General features: G+C 67.3%; 3 protein-coding genes across 6 annotated transcripts; 1 reads left to right on the plus strand and 2 right to left on the minus strand.

Annotated features, from left to right (window-relative positions):
- The first annotated feature begins 740 nt into the window (after window positions 1-740).
- On the plus strand, window positions 741-6,749 carry SYTL1 (synaptotagmin like 1). 3 transcript variants are annotated; one of them, XM_074850838.1, is made up of 16 exons: window positions 741-867; window positions 1,420-1,673; window positions 2,665-2,961; window positions 3,310-3,455; window positions 3,530-3,638; window positions 3,974-4,007; window positions 4,313-4,412; window positions 4,617-4,711; window positions 4,940-5,062; window positions 5,152-5,318; window positions 5,393-5,495; window positions 5,603-5,764; window positions 5,842-5,920; window positions 5,995-6,094; window positions 6,184-6,389; window positions 6,482-6,749. In XM_074850838.1, the coding sequence occupies exons 3-16, from the start codon at window positions 2,714-2,716 to the stop codon at window positions 6,619-6,621; spliced, it is 1,812 nt and encodes a 603-aa protein (XP_074706939.1). In that variant the 5' UTR covers window positions 741-867; window positions 1,420-1,673; window positions 2,665-2,713; the 3' UTR covers window positions 6,622-6,749. The 3 variants fall into 3 exon arrangements, with proteins under 3 accessions (XP_074706939.1, XP_074706941.1, XP_074706940.1); XM_074850840.1 differs by having other exon boundaries at window positions 1,606-1,673; XM_074850839.1 differs by lacking the exon at window positions 741-867 and having other exon boundaries at window positions 1,306-1,673.
- MAP3K6 (mitogen-activated protein kinase kinase kinase 6) lies at window positions 6,746-16,734 on the minus strand. The gene is made up of 28 exons (XM_074850837.1): window positions 16,300-16,734; window positions 14,982-15,121; window positions 14,271-14,294; window positions 13,666-13,853; window positions 13,380-13,548; window positions 13,131-13,237; window positions 12,821-12,991; window positions 12,404-12,516; window positions 12,098-12,257; window positions 11,804-11,954; window positions 11,492-11,599; window positions 11,371-11,420; window positions 11,157-11,252; window positions 10,785-10,869; window positions 10,570-10,703; window positions 10,370-10,497; window positions 10,144-10,280; window positions 9,849-9,954; window positions 9,515-9,672; window positions 9,218-9,398; window positions 8,973-9,135; window positions 8,570-8,726; window positions 8,312-8,497; window positions 8,121-8,226; window positions 7,684-7,918; window positions 7,337-7,592; window positions 7,137-7,213; window positions 6,746-7,014 (listed from the first exon to the last, which is right to left on the minus strand). The coding sequence occupies exons 1-28, from the start codon at window positions 16,601-16,603 to the stop codon at window positions 6,762-6,764; spliced, it is 4,143 nt and encodes a 1,380-aa protein (XP_074706938.1). The 5' UTR covers window positions 16,604-16,734; the 3' UTR covers window positions 6,746-6,761.
- Window positions 16,735-18,366: 1,632 nt separating this feature from the next.
- On the minus strand, window positions 18,367-24,343 carry CD164L2 (CD164 molecule like 2). Of its 2 annotated transcripts, none has more exons than XM_074850884.1 (6): window positions 24,113-24,343; window positions 22,375-22,479; window positions 21,592-21,669; window positions 21,347-21,412; window positions 20,469-20,634; window positions 18,367-18,880 (listed from the first exon to the last, which is right to left on the minus strand). In XM_074850884.1, exons 1-6 carry the CDS (start codon window positions 24,195-24,197, stop codon window positions 18,874-18,876), a joined length of 507 nt encoding a protein of 168 aa, XP_074706985.1. In that variant the 5' UTR covers window positions 24,198-24,343; the 3' UTR covers window positions 18,367-18,873. The 2 variants fall into 2 exon arrangements, with proteins under 2 accessions (XP_074706985.1, XP_074706984.1); XM_074850883.1 differs by having other exon boundaries at window positions 21,347-21,415.
- Between the last annotated feature and the right edge of the window lie 549 nt (window positions 24,344-24,892).

Raw genomic sequence — 24,892 nt, forward strand, 5'->3', positions numbered from 1 at the left:
GCCAGGGAAGGATGCGCCTGCCCTGGGGGCTGGGGTTTGCCGATGCCAGGCACTGCTGGCCTCATCCTGCGTGGGGCTGAGCACCCAGGTTTGTCCTGGGTGGGACCCCTGGCCCTTTGGAGCAAGATGGGATTGTGCTGGGCAGGATGGCAGCTGGGGGGGCTGGGGGTACCCATGGGATAGGGGATGGGGGGGGTGGGGGGGCCCTGCAAAGCCCCAGGGACCCCGCACCACCCCACACTGGGCTTTTGGGGGAGGGGGGGGCTGCAGAGAGTCGCGGGGGGGGGGGGCAGACCAGTCTGCCCAGTCTCCCCACTAGCTCTCCCAGAGCCGCTCTGGATAAGGCACCCCGAGGCCACATCCTGCCCCCTGTGCGCCCCCCAGAACCCCCTGGGTAAGGCCGGGGGTGGGGGGGGTGGGGGTGGGGGGGTGGGGGGGGTGGGTGGGTGGGGGGGGTGGGTGGGTGGGTGTGTGTGTGTGTGTGTGTGTGTGTGTGTGTGTGTGTGTGTGTGTTTTTTCCCCCACCCCATCCCCGTGCCCACACCTTTGGTTTCGAGCCTCCACCGAGTTTGAGGGGTCCCACTACCCTGGGGTGCTTCCCCTCTGCACCACCCCTTCCCAGGCTGCCTGACACCTCCCAGTTAAACCCAGTTCAGCCCAGTTCAGTCCCGTCCGGCGGGTGTTGCTGGCTCCAGTCCCTGCTTTCGTGCCGCCGGGGTGAGGAGGCGCTTGCTCGCCTGCGGTTGAGTCAGCTCTAGGCCGCCAGCACCCAGCCGAGGGTGGGGACCGGGGGCCACCCACAGCCACGAGGGTCCCTGTGGGGTGCTAGGGGGGACACAGGCCACCGTGACCCCCAGTCCTGGGCAGGTAAGGGCGGCCGTGGAGCTGATGCCACTGCTTGCCCCATGGTGGGGCTGCACCAGCACCCTGGGGGGGGGGGGTTTGGGGGAGTCTGGCTCCTCTTGCTCTGTTTTGGGGGGGCTGCAGCTCTGCACCCCACCGAGGAGGGTTGGGGTGGGGGCTCCAGGACCCGAATTTCTGTGGTGGCTTTTATCGTGCCCCCGCTGTGCCAGAGGCCTGGCCCGGCCGGTGGGGCTGGACGGGGTCTGAGGCCACGGGGATGGGCTGCAGGGCTGGAAGGAGTGGGGGGTGCTGGGGGGGCCCTGGGCTGTGGGTGGGGGGGAGCTGGGGCTTGCCAGTCCCCAGGGGGCTGAGGGGGGGGCTGAGGGGGGGCTGACCCTGAGCCTGGGTGAATTGGAGGGGGGGGGGGGGAGCGTTTCATGCCGTCCATCGCCCCCCACCCCCCATCGCGGCGAGCTGCTTGCAAAGAAAAAGAGGGAGACGTACACCCCCCCACCCCCCCCCAACAATTGTGGCTTACTGGGGAGGTTTAACTGGTTTGACTGGTCTCCCGTGCAGGGTGAGGGGCCGGGTGCCCAGCACCCCTCTGCACGTCGGCGGGTGCGGGACGTGGGGGCTTGTTTACCCACCCCAGAGCTGCGCCCACCCGCGGGGGTCCCCACGGGGGCCTGGGAACGGCGGCAGCGCCTGGGCCAGACCTGGGTGACTTTTCCGGGGTGGGGGGACACCCCCGTCTGCCGCCAGTAAACAGGATACGAGCGGGCTGCGGCGGGGAGGCAGCGGCAGCATCGTCCCAGCCGCGGTGACAACCGGTACGTGTCCCCCACGAGACCCCCCAACCCAACCCCGGTGCAGGGGGTGTCGCCGGCTCCCCCTGCCTAGCGTGGGGAGGGGGGTGCTGGGGAGGGGGGGTCCAGGTGGTGTGGGAGGACCCTGGTATATGATGGGGTGGGCCGAGGGGGGCCTGGGGGGGGGGAGGTGTGCTCAGATCCTGCTCTGGGTGCTGGGGTGGGGTCCCCAAGGCTGGGGGATGTGTGAGACCCCACCCTGGGTGTGGGACAGGGTCAGCCGTGGGATTGGGGACGAGGCCACCAGTGTCCAAGCCCCACGGTGGAGGTGGGACCCCCACAGCCGTGCTGGGGTGCAGCCGTGCCGGGGTGCAGCCGTGCCGGTGCTCTGGTGCCGGGGGGTGCCCGGGGTGGCAGGGGGCTGGGGACGGGGCAGGGGCGGGGGGGCAGCAGGACTGATCCTGCCCCACCGCTGCTGCAATTTCCTGCCCTCAGCATCCTGCGCTGGGCAGCACTTTCCCAACGCTGGGGCCAGGAAGGGCAGCGGTGAGGCAACACCGGGCAGTGGGGCAAGAGCCCCTGCTGCACCCTCTGCCCCGGGAGCTGTGATGAGCTGAGTACGGTCTCAGCCTGGTTTGGTCTCAGCCCGTCGTGGGTGCAGCCAGGCTACCTTTTGCCACCTGTCTCGGTGTTGTGGCACCCGATGAAACCCGTGGGAAAGCAGGCAGGGGCAGAGCTGGCCCTGAGCAAACACCCTTTGCAAACACAGGCTGCGGGCAGGATCCCGGCAGCGGGCAGGCAGGGCTGGCCCTGGCACAGGGCCGGCAGCGGGGCCTGGCAGCAGGAGGAGCGATAGGGCTTCCCTGAGCCTGCCTGCAGCCTGCCCATGGGCTTGCCCCTCGGCATTGGCATCATCCTACCCCTCGGTTTGTTCCCATTGGGGGTCCCGGGGGTGTTTTGGGGTGCAATGGGGGAGGCTGTGTGCATGCTGAGCTTCCACTCCATCTCTTTGCAGAGGGTCAGGATGATTCCCACCCCAAAGCAGCCCCGAGGTCCCTCTCCAGATGCTGGCATCGCTGGTGCATGCCCGGCACGCTGAGCCCCCCTGGCCGCAGCCCCCCACTTCTCAGCACCCACCTAGGCCAGCGCCCAGGGGTGCCCCCGCCGTGTCCCCTCACCCCGCCATGGCGCTGGAGCTGGGGGCTGAGGCGCTGCTGGACCTGAGCTTCCTGACGGAGGAGGAGCGGCACGCCATCGCCGAGGTCCTGCGCCGTGACTGGCAGCTCCGCCGGCGTGAGGAGGGGCGCATCAGGTGAGGTGGGGGGGTCCCTTCCTCAGCGTCACCCCGGGGGACAGCATGAACCCCCCAAGAGCAGCCAGCCTGTGATCTATCACCCCTGGGACAGAGCAGCCAGGCTGGGGGCGGGTCTCCTTTCCCATTGGGGTGGGGGGCACCCATTGAGCCCAGCCAGGGTGAAGCCCCCGTGGTGGGTGACACTGGCATCGGGGTGTCCCAAACCCCCTGGGAGACGGTGGCTGGTGTCCCCAGGGCGAGTTGTGGTGGCTCCACACCTCGCCGCCTGGGAATGGTGACACAGGGGGGCCGATGGCAGCACCGGGGTGGCCGGGGGGGGAGCCAACACCTCCCTCCCGCCCCCAGCAAGCTCCGCAAATCGGTGTCGGACCCGGCGCGGCTGCGGACCCTCACCGGGGACTGGTTCTGCGACGCCCGCGCCCAGCGTCACCGGCACCACTTGGGCTCCGACCTCGTCCGCGCCTCCATCCGCCGCAGGAGGCGGCCCCGGGGTAGGCGAGGGACGGGGACGTGGGGTGACACCGGGGGCCGGGGCTCAGCCCGCTGAGGTCCCCGATGTCCCCAGGAGTGGGGGACCCGGAGCGTGGCCCCAGCCTGGGCGAGCTGGAGGCCATCGGTGAGCCGCTGGTGGAAGAGAAGGAGGATGAGGATGGTGTGGCTGAGGCAGAGCAGAGGTGAGGGGGGAGTGGGTGCCCCAGGGCTGGTGGCATCTCGTTGGTACCCCGCTGGGGGTGGCACGGCCCTGGGATGCCCCGGGGGGGAGCTGGACGTGGGGAAGTGGGAGCAGAGCCCGTGGTGAAGGGGGTGGCACAGCCAGAGCTCCACCATCCTGCATCTGTCCACCATCCCCGTGTCTGTCTGTCCAACACCCCGGGGGGGTTCTGCAGCCCTGCCGGACCTCGGCTCTATAAATAGCTGCACGGATGTGGGGAGAGGGGTGAAAAAGTGCTCATTAGCCTAATGAAGGCAGAATTAGTTGAGAGAAACTAATTACCATCTTTTCTCGCAGCCCCCCTACGGAGGAGGCGACCGCAGAGCCCCAGGTCGGTGCCTGGTGGGGGGGTTGAGCTGGCAGCCGGTACCCGATGCCCCGGTGATGGGCTCGGGTGGCGGGGGGGGGGAGCACCCTGCAGTCTGGGTCACCCCAAATGCCCTGGCCCCGGAGCCGCAGTGTCACTCCAGGGGGGTGCTGCTGTTGGGGCCAGCCTTGTGCGTGGTTTTGCAATGTCTGATCCTGAACCCCCCCGTGGGGACCTAGAGGGACTGGATGGAGGGGGAGCAGGGGAGGGGGGAGAGGAGGGTGCAGGGGGTGCCCGTTTTCACCCTTTCCCCATGTGGCACCTTGCAGCCCAGCCCCGCAGCCCCGGCTCTGGAGGGGACCCCAGTGTCACAGCCCCTGTGGCACGGTGACATCCCGGCGAGGGAGCAGGACACCCCAGCCCAGTCAGGTAACTGTGATGGGGGGGGACAGTGTTGTTGAGATTTGGGGGGGGTTGGAGCCCCCCCAGCACCACTTACCAGCCTCCTACCTCCTCCTGGGCCCCCATCATGGCCCCCCCATCCCTCGCTTGCCTGCTCGCTCCTCTTGCTGATAAAAGGGCCCCCCCCCTTGCTGCATCAGGCCCCCCCCTGCCCACACCGCGCCCTTGCAGGTGACACAGTAGGTGGGAACCCCTTCGGCACATCCAGCACAGAGGAAGATGAGGAGGAGCCTGACTCTTCACACAGCGGCCCCAATGCTGGGCAGGTGGGATGGGGGGGTCTGGGGGGGCCGTGTGGGGCTGTATGGGCATGGGGGGGGTGTTATGGGGCTCAGTGCGGTGTTATGGGGCTGTCTGGGGTGTGCAAAGCCAGCACGGCACAGGCTGTGCCCGAGCTCTGGGCACTTGCTGGGAGCTGGGTGCCCTCAGGAGCCTGTGCTGGGGGTGGGGGTCCGGGGGGGGGGTACTGACCCCTCTGTGCTTTGCATTTCCAGGGGCCGGGGACCCCCCAGATGGATCAGGCGTCGCTGGGCCGAGTGTCCCCACAGAACGGCCACGTACCCCCACGCAGCCTGCTGACCACCAGCTCCTCTGTGTCCAGCCTCAGCTCCTCCACGGTACGGGGCTGGGGGCTGGTGGGGGGGTGTGTGTGGGGGTGTCACCTCTCCGGCTCCCTCTGACCCTGTCCCACCACCCCCGCCCCCAGCTGAGCGGCAGCCTGATGAGCCTGTACAGCGAAGGGGAGCTGGGCAGCGTGGCCGTGCGGGGCTGCGTCCAGTTCTCCCTCCGCTACGACCCGGCCAAGAAGGAGCTGCAGGTCCACGTGCTGCGGTGCCGAGAGCTGGCCGAGGCCAAGAAGCAGCGGTCGGACCCGTGAGTGGCCCAGCCCCGAGCAGCGATGCCTGGGCGATGCCCACGTTGCAGCCACCCTCATTTTTTGGCTCCAGGTACATCAAGACGTACCTGCTGCCGGATAAGTCCAACCGCAGCAAGCGCAAGACCACGGTGCGGAAGAGGAGCTTGGATCCCGTCTTCAATGAGACCCTCAAGGTTTCTAACCCTGCTTTGGGGTGGTTTTGGGGGGTTCCTATGGTTCAAGGGGGGATAGATGAGCCGGGGCAGATACCCTCACCCTGTCTGTGTCCCCTCCCTGCCAGTACAAGCTGGAGAAGAGGGACCTGCAGGGCCGGACCCTGAACCTCTCCGTGTGGCACCACGACAGCCTGGGCAGGAACCTTTTCTTAGGGGAGGTGGAGATCGCGCTGGGCACCTGGGACTGGGCCAACACGAGCCCCGAGTGGTTCAGCCTCCAGCCCCGGGTGAGTCCCCGGCCCCCCCACAGCCCACTCGCCCCACCATCCACAGCCCCCCATAACCCCCCCACCGTCCTCCCCAGATGCCCATCTCCTCGGACGGCCTCGCCAGCCGGGGCAACCTCAACTTGGCATTGAAGTTCATCCCCGCCGGCTCGGAAGGTGAGAGGTGCCCATGGGCACACAGAGCGGGGGGTTTGGCATGGCAGGGTGCCCCTGACCCCTCTCGCCCGCAGGCGGGGGGCTGCCACCCACGGGCGAGCTGCACATCTGGGTGAAGGATGCTCAGAGCCTCATCCCCCTGCAGAGCGGCACCGTGGACGCCTTTGTGCAGTGGTAAGGAGCAGGGGGGGGGGGCACCCAGGGGGGCACCCAGAGGGACTCGTGTGTGTGTCCCGCTCCCTTCACCCTGCTGTCACCCCCAGCTACGTGCTGCCGGACGACAGCAAGGCGAGCCGGCAGAAGACGCGGGTGGTGAAGCGGAGCCTCAACCCCCTTTTTAACCACACCATGGTCTACGACGGCTTCCAGGCCAAGGACCTGGCCGAGGCCTGCGCCGAGTTCACCCTCTGGCACCACGAAGCCTTTTCCAAGCGCCAGCTGGGCGGCATCCGGCTCAGCCTAGGCACAGGTGAGGGGGTGGGGGGACCCCAGGGCACCCCCCCACCCTGCTGTGGTGGCAGTGGGGTGGCCGGGGGGGTGACAGCGGTGGTGTCTCGGCAGGGAGTAGCTACGGGCTGCCAGTGGGCTGGATGGACTCAACGGCGGAGGAGCGGGGGGTGTGGGGGCGACTCCTCCAGCAGCCCGGACAGTGGGTGGAAGCGCTGCTGCCCCTGCGGACAAACCTCGTCCCCCGGGCATAGCCCCCCCCGCCTTGGTGCCAGCGGGACCCCGGCAGGGACGGAGCTGAGCCCAGAGCATCACTGTGCGGGGCTGGGGTCTGTGCCCCCCCCCCCCTTTTGGCAGCAATGAAGTGGCACCGGAGGGCACATTTGGCGGCTGTTTATTGCTCTGGGTGCTGTACCCCAACTTCTTCCTCCGGTGTGGCGCTGGAGCCGCTGCAGCCACCTGCTCCCGGGATGTCCCCTCTGTCACTGTCCTGCCAGCCCCGCTGTGGTGGCAGCCCCGGGGCTCTGCTGGCTGGGTCCCCCGGGGGTGTGTCACAGCCTTGGGGTGGGGGTGTCCCCCCCTCCCGCTGGGTGAGGGTCCGGCGATGCTCCAGGATGGCTGCCCAGAGGCGGTACGCCGGCCCGCGCCTGCTGGGACAAGGAGGGCGTTGGAGGGAGGGGACCAAGCTGTGACCCCCCACTCCCAGTGCTGCCACCCCACTCTCCCCACCCCAGCCAGGCCAGGCAGGGGCAACGCAGCCTGGGGGTACCTGATGCCCACGTAGAAGAGGTCGTCACGGGTGGCACAGCCCAGCAGGTCCCGGAGGGTGAAGTTGTGGGAAAGGAGCTGTGGGAGGTGGAAGGTGTGTTGGGGGGCAATGCTGGGGGGGGGGTGCTGCCCCACTCAGGCCAGTGGGGCCTGCCCCCAGCCCCCATGTAGCTCCGTGTGGCCAGTGGCCATGGGCCTCACCGTGGCCGTGGTGGCCGCATCTGTGCCATGCTGCTGCAGCCACTCAAGGAGGAGGGGGTCAGCCCGTCTCGGGGGGGGCTGGGGGCTTGGGGATGAGCAATGCTGCCCTGGGGTGAAGCACCCCAGGGGGGCCTCCCCATGCTCCCCACCGCACTGGGGCCGGCTGGGGATGGCGGTGTCACCGTCCCCGGAGAGAAGCACCTGCTGCATCAGCTGCTGCCACTCCTGCTCCTTCTCAGCCAGCTCCTGGAGCAGCCTGGGGGAGAGCGGAGCACCGAGTGGCACCCGGGGGGGGGCACAGATTGGCACCCGGGGAGATGGAGGCACAAGGAGCAGTGGAGCCCTACCTGCCCGTCTCCATGCGGAGGTGGCAGAGCTGTGCCACCAGCGCCGAGGATGCCTGCAGGGAGGGCAGGGGGTCTGCCCAGGTGCTGAGCCCCGAATTGGTGCTGAGCCCCGAATTGGGGCTGCCCCGCTGGGGTCGGCTCATGGGGATGGACAGCCTCGGCGGCACGGGGTCATCCTCGTCACTCGTGTCCTTGGGGCTGTCCCCTGCCAGGCAGCCAGCCTTTGGTCCCAGGTCTGCAGGGGCAGAGGCAGTGCTGGGCACGGGGAGGTGCGCAACGGCCTCGGACCCCAGAGCATCGGTGACAAAACAGGGAGCTGGGCCCAGTGCGGGCGCCCCCCTCACATCCCTTTCCCAGCACCCCAAATTCCCCCAGCCCACCCTGACGGGGTGATGGGACCCGGACCCACGTCCTGGCCATCCCCCAGTGCCACCCACCTCTCACCAGCATGGGGACAGCCGCCTGCACCGCCTGGCTCACGGCATCATCCAGCGCAAACACCCAGTGGGGTTTGATGTGGTGCTGGCGCAGCACCCGTCTCACCTGGAAGAGGCAGAGCCGTGCCAGGGCATCGCCATGCCAGGGCATCACCCACACAGCACCCTACCGCGCCAGCCTGGGCACTCACCGCTGCCTGGAAGGCGAAGAGGGGAGCCTGGAGGTGGGGGAGGCTCAGCCCCTCTGCCCGCAGCTGGCTCTGCAGTGCCAGGAGGTCCTGGCACAGCTGGTGCTGGCTGGGGCACTGGATGTAGCTCCGCAGGCAGCTCAGCAGCTGGGCGAGATGCTGCGAGCCCAACCTCGCCCCCGCCGTGCTCTGGGTGGGCAAGGGAGATGCTCAGGAGGTGCCACCGTGCCCACCCTCCACCCCCGGGCACCCAGCACCCACCTGGCTCTCCTCCAAGGCGGCGATGATGCCCGGCGCCTCGGCGGTGAGGACGCGGTGCAGCGTGGCCCGGCGTTTGCTGTCCTTCCGCAGGAGGAACCCGGCCCCGCTCTCCTCGGGGGAGGACGAACGCAGGCTGTGGTCGGAGCTGTGGGCAGTGCTGGGGGGAGACGGGCAGGGTTGGCACTGCCCCCCCCCCCCCAAACCTTGGGCATGTAGGAGTGTGGCCTCGGGGTGCCAATGGGGGACCTCCTGCAAACCCCCCAAGCTGTAACGGGGAGGGATGTGATGCCCTGGCACGACGAGGGGGCATCGTGGGGTGCAGTGCTGGATACCATGGGAGGCAGAAAGCCACCCCCCCACTCCGGGGTCCCTCCATCCCCCCGCAGCGCCCGGGATGTCCTACCCCAAGGAGCTGCGGCTGGAGGCTGCCTCGCTGTGGTGGCCTGGGAGCAGGGGGCTGCCTGCTGTGCCCCTCACTGGGGCGTCCTGCCTGGCCAAGGAGCCTCCCCTGCTCCCATTGCTGCCCTCCACATCCCCATCCTGCTGCCCGAAGTGGGGGAGATCTGCTGGGGAGATGATGGAGGTGGAGATGGTTATTTTAGCAGCTCATGTCAGGCTCCCCACATGCTGCCACCCCCCAGGACTCACCCCCCGCCGGGGGCACGGGCTGGCTCCGGGCCCTCCTGGCACCAGCGAGGAAGGGCTCCTGCAGCAGCGCGGCGGCCGTCGCCCGCTCGGCCGGGTCGGCCTGGAAGCAGCGCAGGATGAACGCCTTGGCTTTGTCCGACATGGACTCGGGCACCTCCGGGTGCATCTTGAACATGCCCACCTGGAGGGGAGGCACTCGTGGGGCTGCAAAGGGACCAGCCACCCCAAAGAGGGGCAATTTCAAGGTTGGGGAACACCCCCCACCCCACCCCATCTGCTGCCCAACCTCATGGGTACCTTGAACATCGCGGCCTGGGGGCTGCCCAGCTCATAGAAGGGGGGCTTGCCCGTGGCCATCTCGATGACGGTGCAGCCCAAGGACCAGATATCCGCAGGCTTCCCATAGCCCCACGGCCCCTGGTTGATGATTTCTGGGGCCATGTACTGCAGGGTGCCTGGGGAGAGGATGAGGAGGGGTGACAGGAGCCTGTATCCATCACCCAAACTCTCCCCAGGGTGGGTGCTCCTCCTCCCCATGCCAGGATGCAGATCCCAACATCTCCTGGTCCTCAGCATCCCACCGCCTCCAAGCTGGGGGAGAACCCACCCCCCAGCCCCGGGCTGCCCTTACCCGTGAAGGTCTCGGCGCTGGGGCTGATGCCCGCCAGCCGCTTGGAAGTACCGAAGTCGGAGATCTTCAGCACCCCGCTGTACGTGTTGATGAGGACGTTGTCTCCCTGGTGCGGGAAGGGCACCCCAAAATAAAACCAAGCCACAAAAAGCTCCTGGAGCTCAAGCAGGGCTGTTGGGCATCACCCCAGGGGTTTTGGGTACAGAGTGGCAGCTCCTGGCTCCCCGGTGCCCCCCAAGATGGGGGGGGTCAGGCCTCCTGCCCCCAGGATGGGTGATAGCCCCCACCCCCTCACCTTGATGTCGCGGTGCACGATGTGGTTATCGTGGAGGTAGCTGAGCCCGTCGAGGATCTGGCGGGTGTAGAAGACGATGGTGGGTTCGTTGTCCTTCAAGGGTCCCCACTTGGAGCGCAGCAGGGACGAGAGGCTCCCTGGAGAGGGGGCAGCACCCCCGTTTAGGCTACACATACAGCCACGTGTCCCCCTTTGACCCCCAAATCCCATCCCCAGCGCTGCCCACCTCCCGGCACCTCCTCCATGAAGATCTTGATGAAGCCGTCCTGGCTGATGGAGCCCAGGTACTGCACGATGTTCCTGTGCCGCAGGTGCTTGTGCAAGGCGATCTCCTCGTGCAAAGGCTGCGAGTACCTGCGTGGTGGGGGGACACCAGGGTGAGGGGCTGCCCAGGGCCCCCCCGGGACCCCCCCATATGGCACCTACCGGCTGTCCCGCTCTGGGATCTCCTTGATAGCGATGCGCACTTGGTTGCTGAGGCAGCGCCCGGCGTAGACGACCCCGTACGTCCCCCTGCCCAGGACCACTCGCTCGCCCGCCTCCGAGTACTCGTAGCTGTACTGTGGGCAGAGATGCGGGGTGGCAGCCTGTGCCACCCGCTGTCCTCTGTCACCCCATGTCACCCCGTGTCCCCATCTTACCTCCAGGATGGGCTGCGTGGGGCTGGGCACCTCCTCGCTGCCCGCTGCCTGCTCGGCCAGGAGGGACTGGATCTTGTCGCAGAACCTGCCGGTGGAAGGATGATGGTCCTGAGTCCCACGGAGGGTGCTGGGGACCCACTGACACCCCTGCACAGAGGGGATCCTCCTCCCCCTCCCAGTCTGTCCCCCACCAGCGGCACAAGGGGGGCCTGTGCTTTGTGGGACTCAGCTGCAGGGGTTGGGTCCCTAGGACACCCCTTCCCCCCAAAATTAAGGTAGGAAGAAATTGCATGTTCCCATCCCTCCCTGCTCACTCCCCCATGCCCCCATCAGCAATGTGGGGGTCCCTGTGGCCCCCAGCCCTCCACTCACCACTGGCAGTGCTGCTGGGAGGGGAAGTAGAGCTGGAAATCTTCCTCCGCGTGCATCACGTAGAGGAAGCAGCCCCGTTCGTCGGACTTGCAGATGCTGGAGGGAGAGGACCCCCTCCCCGTCAGCACCGGGGCTGGTGGGGTGGGCAGAGGGGCTGCAGGCACCCGGGGGGCACCCTTGGTCCTGCTGACCAGGGAACCGGGGACACGCTCACCTGACACCCCGGATGTCTGTGGCCGTGAAGGTCCAGCTCGATGCCACTTTCTGCAGAAAAGTGGGTTGGTGGGGACCAAGGTTGGTGGGGACCCTCCAGCCCCCCCCAGCCCTATCCCTACCTCCTCCGTGGGGCAGAGGAGGGCAAGCGTCAGGGTGGGCTCCTCTGTGCCACCATGCAGTGCCAGTCGGGCCGGCCGCAGGACCTTGCTGAGCTCCAGGACCAGGACCTGTGACAGCGGGGGGGGCTGTGGGGTGAGCCCCCCACCCCATCCGCCAAGTCCCCAGCACCGCATCCCTGCACCCCCATCCTCCCGCCTGGGTTGGCACCAGTGGGCTGCTTGGTGCCTCCCGGTGAGCCTGGACCACCAGCTGGTCCCCAGGGATGGCCAGGGGTCTGGACAGGAGGGGGTGGGCTCCAAGGGGCCCCTCACCGGGCAGTGCGACGTGGCAACGAAGGGCTGGCACGCCTCAAGGAGGAAGCCCAGCCAGAAATCAGCCAGCTCCTGCCGGGCGGAGGGGACCTGCGGGCTCCTCTGGAAGTGTTTGTAGAGCAGGAAGGTCTCCATGACCGAGACCAGGTACCTGCAGGGACGTGGGGGGTGAGAGAGGAGAGAGAGATGTCCCCAGAACCCCCTACAACCCCCCAAACCCCCTCCTGGGGCACAGACACCAGGGACTGGAGACACAATCTTGCCCGGGTGGGCGCGTGCCGTGCCGTGCCATACCAGCCTGGCGCGTTGAGCTTGTAGAGCTTCTCAGAGGCTTGGATGACTTTGCTGAGGTCGTTGGCCAAGATGCCGGCTCCGAGGCAAAACCCCACGTCCCAGTAGTAGCGCAGCTCCCCCGGGCTGCCCTTGCGACCCTGGAGGCAGCTCAGCTTCACCCCTGGACATGGGAGCAGGAGGAATCCATCACCCCTCCACCAGCAATGGGGTACAGCTGCTCCGGGGGTGCCCCGATGCCAGTGGACCCCAGTGCCTGGTCCCCATCCCCGGTGGGTCCTTGTCCCCGACCCGTGAGTGGGGACCCACCGATTTGCCGCAGCTGCACGGAGGTTTCAAACTGGTGACCAGCAGCCACGAGGAGGACGGCGGCGTTGATGCCTGCGTGGAGGCTGGGCTCCACCTCGAAGGCTTTGTTGTACCTGGGCAGAGATGCCGGGTGGAGGGCACAGCCGCTGCCACCCCCCCGCCAGCCAAAACGCGGCTGCGTCGGTGTCCTAGAGCTGCCCCTTATGATGGAGGAGCGCTCCCAAAACAGAAAAAAACCCAAAAGAAGTGAAAAAAATAAAAGCCCGACAGCAATTGGCATCACCTGCCTCTGCGTTGCTGGTGGAGGGGGTTGAGCGTGGGGCTGTGCTGTCAGAAACCCCCCCAGAGCCCCTGCAAACCCCCCCCGGATGGGGGCATGGGCAGGCAGGTGGCCCCCAACCCTGTCCCCAGCCTCACCAGTACAAAGCCCGGTCCCTCGTCTCGGTGTCAGTGAGGCCGGAGCCGATGAACATGTCCTTGTAGATGCGGCCACACAAGCAGAGGAGGTCGGGCGCAGCCCCCTCCCCGCGCTCCACCACGGGCAGCAGCACCGACAGGGCCTTCTCCCGGTCCCCGGCACGGTTACGCCTGCGCACACGCGTCCGGCGCTCGGCAAACGGCACCGCCAGCATGGCCCCTCGATCCCCTGACCCCCCGCTCAGCTCCATCCCATCGGGATGTCCCGGGGTGCGTGTGTGTGTCCCCACCCCGGCCCGTCACCGCTCACCGGCTGAGGGCAAAGGCGTAGTGGAAGCGGACGTTGTGCTGCTCGGCCACGGCACAGGCCGGCAGCGCCTGGAGGGTCTCCACCAGCGAGACGATGGCATCGTAATCCTGCAGGGACAACGGCGGGGTTGCCCATCCTCAGCTCTGTGGGGTGATGTTGTCCCCGGATCGGACAAGCCCTGAGGGTCACAAGCTCCCCTGGGATGCTGATATGGCCCCCAGGACCCCCCCCTGACCCCCCAGCCCTCACCTGCACGTCGCGGTAGGAGAGGAGGAGGTTCACCACGATGTCCAGGCTGAGCAGCTCCACGCTGTCCAGGCGCTGCTGGATGCGGGCCAGCTCCCGGCTCAGCTGCTCCCCCCGGTACATCTCCCGTGCCCGCCGGATATCCCGCCGGATCATCTCCCGGAAATACCCGCTGGGGATGGGGGGCAGAGGTTTGGGGCTTTTGGGGTGGTGGTGATTTTCCGCCAAGCCCTGCCATCCCAGCTGGGCGCGGGGGTTTGCCGGCAGCCGGAGGGGTGGGCAGCAGTACCAGGAGTTGGTGGGGATCCCCTCCAGCAGTTGGACGAGGCGGGCTGCCAGCGGGGTGAAGGCAGCCTCCGGCTCGAAGCTGGGCTGGAAAAGCTCCGTCAGGCCCTTCATGGCCCCGGTGTCGCAGCAGATGACCTTGTTCTGGGGGGTGACCGCATAGGGGATGAAGGTGTAGCTGCCGCAGAGGTCCTGAGGGAGGGGAGAAGGGGTGAGTGGCTGTGCCAGCCAAGCTGAGAGCCCCTCTACTCGTGTCACACACCAGCCCCCCCCTCCCCAGGCCTGTCCACGCTGCCCGGACCACACAGACCGTGCTAACACAACCACCTTCCCTAAGACATTAGCAAGGAAAGACAAACCAGCTTTATCTCTGAGTGCCATCATTACGCTCCAGAGTGAACACTCCTGGTTCTTTCAAGACCAGGTACTCCTCTCCATGCTGCTGTGCTCTGAGTGAGTGGCATCCCCCCCCAACTCAGATTTGGGGAGAGGTCTCGCTCCCTGTCTGCAATGTCCACCCTCTGAGGCTGAAGAGAGGCAGCTCAGGGGGAGAGGGGGGCTCAAACCCCCCCAGCACCGTGGCAACGAGTGCAGGAAAAAGAGACGCACCGAGTTCTTCTGGCAGATGTCTTCCTGGGGAGAGAGGGGAGGAGGAGGGATTAATGAGAGTCCCCGGCAAAAGAAATCAGCTGATTTCAGGCTCAAGGATCGGAGATACCTGGAAAACAGCCAGGGACAGCGAGGGATGCCGGGGCCGAGCCGCGAGGGCGGCTGGTCCCCCCCACACCGCGAGCGCCGCGTGCAGACCCCCCCACCCTGGGCAGGGCTGCAAACACAGCCGGCTTCTCCCCCACAGCCGGCACAGGAAAGGGGTCTCTGAACGGGCGCCTGGGGCTCCCCCGAGTCAGGGCAATGTTTGGGGACAATTTGGATGAGCTCCCAGCCATATTTTTTTTCCCTCCGAGCGGCGAGAATCCTTCCTGCCGGCCCCCTCCATGCGGAAGGTTTCGATTCCAAGGAATCGGCTTTCCTCAGGGAAAAGCGCCCGTTCCCAAATTCCCGGCCGGTTGGGGCCAGGGGAGCACCCAGCACCCCGCACCCAGCTCTGGGGCTCAGCGGGGTCCCCAGCCACCCCCTCCTCATCCCATCCAGGCGTGGGGAAATCTCTGCCAGAGCAGGATGCAGCCGTGGGAACTCGGAGGGGGGGGATGGAGATCCCCCACTTGCTGGTGCTGATGCTCCAGGCGCTTGGGGCTATTCCCACCCCGGAGCAGCAGCACCCAGGGGGGCCAGGGTGTCCCTGTCCCCATCCCCGCTGACCTGCAGGGCCTGGAGGGGGGGCAGCTCGGCCTGGCAGCACAGCAGGATGTTGTGGGACATGTTGAAGCTCTCGCGGACGCCCAGGTGGTAGAAGAGGGAGGGCTGGCAGACGGCGTCGCTCAGCTCCACCACAGCCACGTCTGTGGGCAGGACCCAGAATTTTCCAGACCCCAAATTCATGGGGTAGAGGAACCAGCCCCCCCACCGGGTTTGGGGGGGTCTGTATCCCTATTGCCATCACAGTGAGGCCACAGAGAGGGGCGCCCGCTTGTCCCTGAGCAAACCCTCCACAAAACCCACCCTTCCCGAAATCCCACGCGCGGGTTTAACGCCAGGGAGGAAGACATCCCGGCAAACAGCCAACCACCCTGGAAAGTAAACAGGAGGAAGGCAGAAAAGCAAACAGCACCCGAGCACACAGCAGGAGCCACCCGGGGCTGAGAGAAAGCCTCAGCCCAGACAATCCTGGATAACTGGGATAACCAGGGAGAGCAGAATCACAGCATCACCTCGGTTGGAAAAGCCCTTGAAGCTCCTCCAGTCCCACCATGAACCTCACCCTGACCGTTCCCAACTGCACCAGATCCCTCAGCGCTGGGTCAACGCAACTCTTCAACCCCTCCAGGGATGGGGACTCCCCCCCTGCCCTGGGCAGCCCATTCCAACGCCCAACAACCCCTTCTGCAAAGAAATCCTTCCTAAGAGCCAGTCTGACCCTGCCCTGGCGCAGCTTGAGGCCATTCCCTCTTGTCCTGACACTGGTTCCTTGGCTCAGGAGACTCATCCCCCCTCTCTGCACCCTCCTTTCAGGGAGTTGTAGAGGGCCATGAGGTCTCCCCTCAGCCTCCTCTTCTCCAGACTAAACCCCCCCAGTTCCCTCAGCCGCTCCCCATCAGACCTGTGCTCCAGACCCTGCACCAGCTCCGTTGCCCTTCTCTGGACACGCTCGAGTCATTCAATGGCCTTTTTGGAGTGAGGGGCCCAAAACTGAACCCACTCATTGAGGGGCGGCCTCACCAGTGCCGAGCACAGGGGTCAGATCCCTTCCCTGTCCCTGCTGGCCACGCTAGTGCTGATACAAGCCAGGATGCCACTGGCCTTCTTGGCCACCTGGGCACACTGCTGGCTTATTATCAACCACCCCCAGGTCCCTCTCTGACTGGCAGCTCTCCAGCCACTCCTCCCCACGCCTGTAGCCCTGCTGGGGGTTGTTGTGACCAAAGTGCAGAACCCGGCGTTTGGCCTTATAGCAGCAGAAAAAGGGAAAAAAAAAACCCAATAATAAAAAAAGACTCGTCGGAGCAGGTCGCGTCCTCACCTGCGTTGTAGAAGCGGTCGAGGGTGCCGGCGTCGCCCAGCGCCAGGGTGTCGAAGCGCAGGGTGTGCAGGCGTGCCCGCAGGTGGCGGCAGGCCTGGCGCAGGCAGGGCAGCGCGGGGCAGGCGGCCGGTTCCTCCCGGCCCAGCACCAAGACGACGCTCAGCGCCCGCCGCCCGCTCGCCCGGCCCCGGGTCCCGCACACCGGGCGACTCGTCGTCCCCGCCACCACCAGCGGGTCCTGCCAGCAGCTCCCGGTGACTGGGGGGGGCCTGGGTACCTCCGGGGTTGGGGCAGGCTGATCCATGGAGGGGGGGGGCTTGAGCCGGTATCCAGCACCGGTCCTTACCGGGAGACCCCACACCGGGATGCCCTAACCCCCGCCTCCGGGAGAGCCTGTCCCGGGCTGTCCTGCCCCGGTTCCCCCCACCTCGTCCCCGGGAGACCCCGCACCGGGCTGTCCCGGTCCTTACCGGGGCCGGCTCGCACCGGGAGGGTCCGTCCCGCTCCGCGGGCTCCTCCCTGGCTGCCCCGCACCGGGCTCCGCTCCGCTCCGCCCCGCTCCGCCCCGGGCACCGGGCGCTGCTTCCGCCTGGCCCGACCGTGAGTCAACGGCGGCTCCGCCCGCACCCCCCCCCCCCCCCGCCGCCGTCCCGGGACGGACCCCCCCGGCCGGATCCTGACCCCCGACGGGCACCGGTTGCAAAGGGCCGTTGCAAAATGGGAACAAGGGGAAGGGGAAGTGGGAGGGGGGGACCCGGAGATGGGGGGTGGGGGGGGCCCGGGGCTGGTTCCCCTTCCCTGCACGTGTCACAGCCAAAATAACGGTCCCGAAGTCGCCTGGGTGGTGGGAGTGGCGGTGAAGTGAAGCCGGGGTTCATGGGGGGGGGGGGCAAAGGGCCGGGCAGCCCCCTCCGTATCCCCATCGCATCCCCCTGGCCGGGGCGAGGGGCCGGGGAAGGTCCCCGGGGGACAGAGGTGGGATGGAAACGGCTGGCGAGCCTGGCTGGGGAGCGGGGAGCTGTGCGGGCAGGGCTGCGGGCAGGGCTGTCACCCGGGGCTCTGAGTGCAGCGTCCCCGGCTGGGAAAGTCTGGGTCTGTGGTGAGATGCAGGGGACAGGCTGGCACACACCCTGGGCTGGGCTGCCGCGCAGGCAGGGAAGCCACTGTGAGGGCCGACAAGCCACCACACAGACAGACAAGTCACTGTGCAGGCAGACGAGCCACCACGCAGGCAGACGAGCCACTATGAAGGCAAACAAGCCACCACACCAGCAAAACAAGCCATCGCACAGGCAGACGAGTCACTGTAAAGGCAAACAAGCCACTGTGCAGGCAGACAAGCCACCATATGCAGGCAGCAAGCCACTATAAAGGCAGACAAGCCACTGTGCAGGCAGAGAAGCCACCACGCAGACAGATGAGCCACGGTGCAGGCAGCAAGTCACTATGAAGGCAAACAAGCCACCACACCAGCAAAACAAGCCACCACGCAGGCAGATGAGCCACCACGCAGGCAGACGAGCCATCCCAGGGCTGTTCCCACGGCAGGGCTGGGCCAGCCCGGGGCCGGAGGGAGGAGCGGGGCTGCAGTGGGGTGCAGTGGCTGTGGCACACACCCTGCCCGGCCTCCTCCCTCCTCCTCATTGCCACCCCCGGGGGGTGAGGGGCCTTAACCAGGGCTGGATGTGGCCACAGAGGTTCCCCCTGAGCCGCCCCTGGGCTGGCCCATGCTCACCATAAGCTGGGGACCCCAGCCCAGCACTGCCCCCAGTCCCTCCAGCCCCTGCTGCAGCCCCCCAGGGGGTTCCCCACAGAGCTGGACATCACGGGGTGAGCCCCCCGGGACAGGAGGGGACCATGTCCTGTTGCTGCATCCTCCAGCATGGCATGTCCCCTCCCCATACTGGTTCCCCTTCCCTGGTCACTGGGAGGACTGGAGTCACTCAGGGCCACCCACCAACCTGTGGCCAGGATACAGCCACGTCCCTTTTCAACCAAAACACCCCGGGGAAGCACCCGCTGCTCGGGCTCCGGGGGTGATGGGTGACAATCACACAGACACAGGAATAAGAGGAAAATCCTTTATTGGGTCTCTGTCCCCCCTGCACCGGCTCAGGCACAGCAAAGGGGCACCCCCACTGCCAGCCCTGGCCACGTGTCCCCTGATCCTCTGGGGTGAGGGGACCCCAAGGCTGGGATTCAGGGCTGAATAGGACCCCCTTGCCCAGCTGCACCCCTCCACCCTGCTCTGGACCCCCCCCTCGGGGAGCAGCAGGAGGGTGCGACCGCGGCCACGCTGGGTGCAACGCCCCCCCCCGCCCCGGAGCATCCCCAGCTGCACTGGGGACAGGGGTCAGGCCTGGGTGACGTGTCCCTCCCTGGTGTCCCCTGGGGCAGAGAGGGACAGCCCGGGGCAGAGCCAGCTTTGCATAGTTGTGGTGTGGGGCCCCTGCAGCCACGGAGGTGGGGGGACAGTCTGGCAGCGGGCAGGGACACCGGCAGCACTGGCCTCTTCTCCGCCTGCCCCGGGGAGGTCGAGGGCAGCATCTCCCCAGCCCGGGGCGCGCGGTGGCCTCAGATCCTGGTGCAGCGGACAGAGAAGAGTGCGTAGCAGAAAGGGCCCAGGCAGCTTTGCCCTGGGTATGGGGGGTCCAGCCCCTCGCAGCCCCCAGGGAGTGGGGTGCAGGGAGGGTGTCCCCAGTGCCCCCCCCACCCCACCCCGTTGCACCCGTGTGGGTGGCAGTGCCACAGGGAAGGGTTGACCCTGCATTTGGGAATTGGGTGGGAGCTACTGCAGGGGAGGGATGGGGGGCACAGGCTTTCTGCAGCCGTGCCCCCCCTTGCACCCCCACCCCAGAACAGCCCCCCCCACCCGCGGACATGAGACAGACACCACCTCGCAGAGTTTAATTGGGGCAGCCCGAGGTACAAGTCTCACCCCACGGCACACAACACGCACCCCGCTCCCCAAAACAACACACAGAAAGGTGCGGGGGGGGGGGGGTGCTGGGGACCCCCCCCTTTACACCCCCACAGCAACACAGAGGCACAGCAAAAGCACACAGCAAGGCCCTGGCTCTGCTCCTCTGGTGGGCACAGAGGGGCTGGGGGGCCGGGGTGGGCAGGGGCTGGGGGGGGTCGGAGCAGGGGGCTGGGTGCTCCAGCCAAAATGCTGAAAGAAAAATCACCTAAGAGCCCGCTGGGGGAAGAGGGGACCCCAAGTCCTCCCCCCCAGCACACCCCGAGGCTGTAGGGAGGCAATGGGGCAGGGAGTGCCCAGGGTGGGGAGGGGGGGCTGGGTGCTCTCTAACCGGGGCCAAACTGGGCCCTGCAGCTCCCATCCTGCTGGGGTGCTCAGGGGAAGGGGGGGGGCTGCACCCTGCTGCCGTGGGGCTGGGGGGGTGGGGGGGGGGGTCGGGGGCACCTCGCCCAGGTGGCAGAAGGGGCTGTGCATCAGCTGCATCCTGCCAAGGGCTCCCTGCAGGAAAGGGGGGCTCGGGGGGGCACCCCCTTCCCTTCCACCGCTAACAACTCCCAGGAAAACAGCAAACCAGCCGGGAAACCCCCTTCATGCAAGCCAGGAGAGAAGAACCACGCCATCCCCCCCAGGGAGGGGCGAGGGAAGGGTGAAGCTCTCAGGGTGCAGGGGGGCAGCCCCCTCCCCATCGCCGCCGGCACCCAGAACCTACTGGTTGTCCTCTCTGGCAGCGTGCAAGGAAAGAGAGACGGGGCACGGCCCCCCACATTAGACACGGCGAGCCCCACGGCACATGGGCACGAGAAGAGCACGAGCCCCCCCTTGGCTCAGCCTCAGAGGGATGGATTTGGGGGGCCCCCATGCTCCCCACGGGGCTTGGAGCCAGGATCCGGCCGGGCAGCAACAGACGGAGGTGGCGGCAGGACAGCCGGACACTGGCAAGGGGACAGGCAGGGGAGGACGAGCCCCTCCATCTCCCAAATCCTCCCCCCGCCGGGCGAGGACGGACCGGCACAAACAGCCACGGGAGACAACACTCAGCTGCAGGACAGGACACGGCCAGACAGGCCACGGAGCCCCACACACCGGGGCTGACCCCCATTTTTGGCTTCAAGGGTGGGTTTGGCTCAAGCGTGAGCCAGCGCGGGTGTCCCCCCCCCTCCAATCCCGGCCGGGGGTGCAGGAGCCTTACAGCGTTTGGTAGGTGCTGTCCTTCGACTTGATGAACTTGATGATGAAGAAGACCACGGCTTGGACGCTCAGCACCAGCACGATGCCGCCGATGAAGCTGGCCGTGTCAAAGCCGGGAGGGTGAAATTCGGGGCTGCCCGTCAATGGGGCGCTGGTGGTGGTGGTCCCTAAAAATGGGGTGAGGGGGTTATGGGTGCTGCTGGCATCTCTGAGTACTGATGCTCCCGCCAAGGAGAGCGGATCTGGGGGGGCTGCACAGGGAGGAATGGCTGTTTCCCAGCCCAGGGCTGGGGTGTCCCCACCAACACGCAGATGCCGGGACGGGCTCGGCCCCTTCCCATACCGGAGCAGCCGGCACCGCGTGGGAGAGGAGCCAGTGGCAAAAAGATCCCAGTGGAATAAATAATTCAGAGGGCTCCGGGCTCCGGTTACCCGCCGTAATTAGCCCAGTGCTCTCCAGTTCCCGCTTCCTGGAAGAGGCTCCTTCTCCGTTCCCAGCCCCTGCTCCAACCTGGCCGGAGATGGCATTTCCCAGCAAGGATGGCAGCAGGGCTGCTTCTTGGGGGGGCTGCAGGGTGTTATGACCCCACCCCAGCCCCATCCTGGCATCGCTGCAGCCCATGGCAGTATTGCTTAGGGCAGGGAGGGGTGACGGGGACAGAGCTGTGACCCCGGGGACAGCGCTGGCACCTCCTGGGGCACAGCCAAGGGTGAAGCTCCACGGATGCAACCCCGAGGGCAGCTCTGCTCGTCCCTCCCCAGGGATGCGAAACATGGAGGGAAGCGGCTTGTCCCATCCCACTGACCACTGTCCCCTGGGGCACCTGGACTCCCCCACCCCATCCCACCACCTTCTGCCCTCCCTCCAGACCCGCTCACGTGGGGAGTGTGTCACCGGCTCCTTGCTATGGGACCGTGGAGGCTCTTCGGTGGGGGACTTCAGTGCTGCTGAAGGAAGGGGAGAAAAAGGGTTGTCAAGGGCCATCACCGTGCACCCCCCACCCCATGTCCCTGTCCCAGGGGTGGGATTTCATCCCCACGGCCCCTGTACCCACGGCAGCACCTCTGTCCTGGAGGCTGCTGGGTGCGGGGGACCCACTCTCATGAGGGCGGAGCGGGGTTACCTCGACACAGGGTGCTGGTGTTGTAGAGCGCACAGGTCTCCCGCGCTGCTGCCCCTCTCTGCACGCAGCTCCCCGTCTCTGCGGGAACAGGGTTTTCCCAGGGAACCCCCCCAGACAAACCAGCCCATAGGGGCACCCAGTGCAGCCGATGGCATCTGGGCTCAGGGCTGCCCTGGGCACCCGAGGGTTTGGGATGGCAAGGACTGGTTCCCAGGGGTGGGCATCCATCTGAGGGGCTGCGAGCTGTGGCACACACCCTGCCCGGCCTCCTCCCTCCTCATCGCCACCCCCGGGGGGTGAGGGGCCTTAGCCAGGGCTGGATGTGGCCACAGAGGTTCCCCCTGAGCCGCCCCTGGGCTGGCCCAGGCTCACCCCAAGCTGGGGACCCCAGCCCAGCAATGCCCCCAAGTCCCTCCGGCCGCTGCAGCAGCCCCCCAGGGCCAGGCAAGGGGGTGCCCCACAGAGCTGGACATCACAGGGTGAGCCCCCCGGGACAGGAGGGGACCATGTCCTGTTGCTGCATCCTCCAGCATGGCATGTCCCCTCCCCATACTGGTTCCCCTCCCCTGGTCACTGGGAGGACTGGAGTCACTCAGGGCCACCCATCAACCTGTGGCCAGGATACAGCCACGTCCCTTTTCAACCAAAACACCCCGGGGCAGCACCCGCTGCTGACTCCGGGGGTGATGGGTGACACCATCCCAGCATGGCCCCAACCCAGCAGCTGTGGCTGGGGAAGGCTGGTGGGGGGCCCCATCATACACAGCTGAGCCCCCCCCTCACCTGGCTCCTCAGGGGTCCCACAGCCCATCCAGACGCAGCCGGTGCTGTTGTGCGAGGCGGTGCCGGCCGTGCATGTCTCGCAGGACCTCAACTCGCCGCAGCCTCCTGCCAAAATGGGGGGAAAAGGGGTGAGGGCAGGACCAGCATCTGTCCCCCCATCAGCTGGGGTCGGGGCTGGACCCTCTGCTCCAGGGAGGAGGTTTTTCAGGATGCAGTGGGGGGGATGAAGGCACCTCTCGCAGCACCAAACCCACTAACAGACCCGTCCCGCCAGGCTGCAGGGGGGGTTGGAGCATCACCAGCTCTCCAGAGCGGGGACATCCCACACCCCACAGCCACCCAGGACACACGGAGCTCACCCCATGGCCCGCGCAGGATGAGCCCACCCCAGCCCGGGATCTTTTGGTGGAGTTTAAAAGAGACGAGGCAGCAGCACCAGCCCCACTGCTCCCGGCAGCCTGCTTGGGGTTACCTGAGCCGCTTCACCCCTCTGCCCCCCCCCCCCAAACTGTCCCGCAGGACACCCCCCCCCCCAGCTCCCCATCGCCCCGGTAATGGCGGTGAGTCACTTGGGTGTTCACGGAGCTGCTCTGCCACGAGATCTTCCCCCACACACGCAGGCTCATCATTAATTTACAGCGATGACTGGCAGCGAGGGAGGCTGCAACGGGGAGCTGCGCCCGGGCCCTGCCTGCACCCCGCTGCGCCCCACACCCGCGTTTGCACCCTTCCGGGAAAGAGCCGGGCGCCATTCCCCACCCTGGGACACGTTCCCAGGCTCTTGGGGGACAAACAACCCCCCCCCCCGGACTCTCAGGAGGGTGCTGGGGGGTGGCACCCCTTAGGCTGGCACTCCAACCCCCCCCAGTTTTTCGGGTCCTGTGTTTGGCTGATGGAAGAGGCTCTTTCCTTCTCCCAGTGCCAAAGCAAAGGGGGTAACTGGTGGCGTAAGGCACGAAGTGGGATGCCTATTGCCATGGCTACGGCGTGGTGGGCTCGCCGCTAGGCCCCCCCCCCAGCATTTAGAGACCTGCCGGGAACCAATGGGAAAGTAGGACTTTGTTCACAAGGGTTTCAGGCAGGTTTATAATTTAAGTTATTTTTATCGCGGCAAGCACAGGAACAGACGTTTGAGCCCGACGTTGTCAACTCCCGCTCCTGTCGTCAGGTGTGGGGAGGGAGAGGGAAATAAAAGGGGGGCAGCCCCATCGCTGTGGGTGCTCTGGGAACACGCGTGGGTCCCGGGGGGACAAGTCAGGGGGGGAAATGTCTCCGGTGAGCAGAGGGGGGGATGGGAGATGGGGAGCAGAAACAAGCCTGGGGTTTGCATAATGAATGCCCGGAGTTGCAGGAACCCCGGGCAGGAGGGGGACGGCTCCGCTCCCCGCTCCCCCCCGCCCCGGGAAACTGCCACGAACCACCAGATCCCTCCCCCCCCCCCAGGCCAAACCCTGCACCCCGCTTGTCCCGCAGCGGCTCAGAGCACCCCTCCTGGCCCTGGGGGTCCCAGCCCCCCCGGTTGAGAGCAGGAGCTGGGGCCCGTCTCCCCCCAAAGTGGGGCCAGCCAAGGGAAGCGGGGGGGGGGGGGTTGTCCCAGCCTCATCACGGGCGGGGGGGTCCCGCGGGGGCCGGGGGTGAGGGGAACAACCCACCCCCCCCAAAAAAAAAAAAAAAAAGTTCGGTTGCCCCAAAGCTGCAAACTCCCCTCGACACCCCCCCCACCGCTCCCCGGCCGTACCTGCGCGGGTGGGAGCGGGCCCCTGCGCGCACAGCAACGCGCAAAGCAGCGCCCAGCGCAGCGCCCCGGCGCACGGCGGGGCCATGGCCCGGCCCGGTTACGCTCGGCTTAGCCAGGCTCAGCTCAGCTCGACCCGGCTCTGCTCGGCCCGGTCCCAGCGGGAGGCGTCGGGCTGCGGCACCGCGGAGCTCCCGGGAGAGCGGAGCCGCGGGCACATGCGCGCCCGCGGGAGGCGGCCCCGGCGGCGGCGGCGGGGGGGGGCGGGCAGGGGTGGCCCCGCCTCGTACCGCCCCGCCCCGGGGGGCCCGGCCCTTGGGGGCGCCCCGCTCCGGAGGTGCATCCGCACCGCCCCCCCCCGCCTCCTGCCCGCTGCCGGGGCCGTGGGGAAGAGCCGGGGCTGCCCCGGGCTCGGGGGGTCCGGAGCGGCGGGAGCTGCCCCCCCCCCAGCGCGCACGGACACACAGGGTGCGCTGCGCACACTGCACACACTGCACATGCACTGCACACACTGCACACACCGGACACACTGCGCACACCGGACACACTGCACACCCTGCGCACTGCACACCCCCTGCACAGACACTGCGCTCACTGCACACACCGGACACACTGCACAGCCACTGCACGCACACTGCACACCCTGTGCACTGCACGCTGCACACCCCTGCACACCCACTGTGCACACTGCGCGCACTGCCTGCACACTGCACACACACTGTGCACACACTGCGCACGCTGCCTGCACACTGCACACACTGCACACACTGGCTGTGCACAGTG

This window comes from Strix aluco, chromosome 26, assembly GCF_031877795.1.
Source record: "Strix aluco isolate bStrAlu1 chromosome 26, bStrAlu1.hap1, whole genome shotgun sequence".
Taxonomy (NCBI): Eukaryota; Metazoa; Chordata; class Aves; order Strigiformes; family Strigidae; genus Strix; species Strix aluco.

What these genes read in the sequence shown, in the direction of transcription:
- MAP3K6 (XM_074850837.1), bottom strand. Translation starts at nt 16,603, where the DNA reads ATGGATCAGCCTGCCCCAACCCCGGAGGTACCCAGGCCCCCCCCAGTC. An exon ending in AGGGACCGGGCTTTGTACTG is followed by an intron (nt 12,517 to 12,820) that starts GTGAGGCTGGGG and finishes ATCTCTGCCCAG; the next exon opens with GTACAACAAAGCCTTCGAGG. An exon ending in GCCCGTGCCCCCGGCGGGGG is followed by an intron (nt 9,136 to 9,217) that starts GTGAGTCCTGGG and finishes TCATCTCCCCAG; the next exon opens with CAGATCTCCCCCACTTCGGG.
- CD164L2 (XM_074850883.1), bottom strand. Translation starts at nt 24,197, where the DNA reads ATGGCCCCGCCGTGCGCCGGGGCGCTGCGCTGGGCGCTGCTTTGCGCG. An exon ending in GCCCGCTCCCACCCGCGCAG is followed by an intron (nt 22,480 to 24,112) that starts GTACGGCCGGGG and finishes CCATTTTGGCAG; the next exon opens with GAGGCTGCGGCGAGTTGAGG. An exon ending in TGGGACCCCTGAGGAGCCAG is followed by an intron (nt 21,670 to 22,374) that starts GTGAGGGGGGGG and finishes CTGTTCCCGCAG; the next exon opens with AGACGGGGAGCTGCGTGCAG.
- SYTL1 (XM_074850838.1), top strand. Translation starts at nt 2,714, where the DNA reads ATGCTGGCATCGCTGGTGCATGCCCGGCACGCTGAGCCCCCCTGGCCG. An exon ending in CCGCAGGAGGCGGCCCCGGG is followed by an intron (nt 3,456 to 3,529) that starts GTAGGCGAGGGA and finishes CGATGTCCCCAG; the next exon opens with GAGTGGGGGACCCGGAGCGT. An exon ending in CCAGCCTCAGCTCCTCCACG is followed by an intron (nt 5,063 to 5,151) that starts GTACGGGGCTGG and finishes CCCCGCCCCCAG; the next exon opens with CTGAGCGGCAGCCTGATGAG.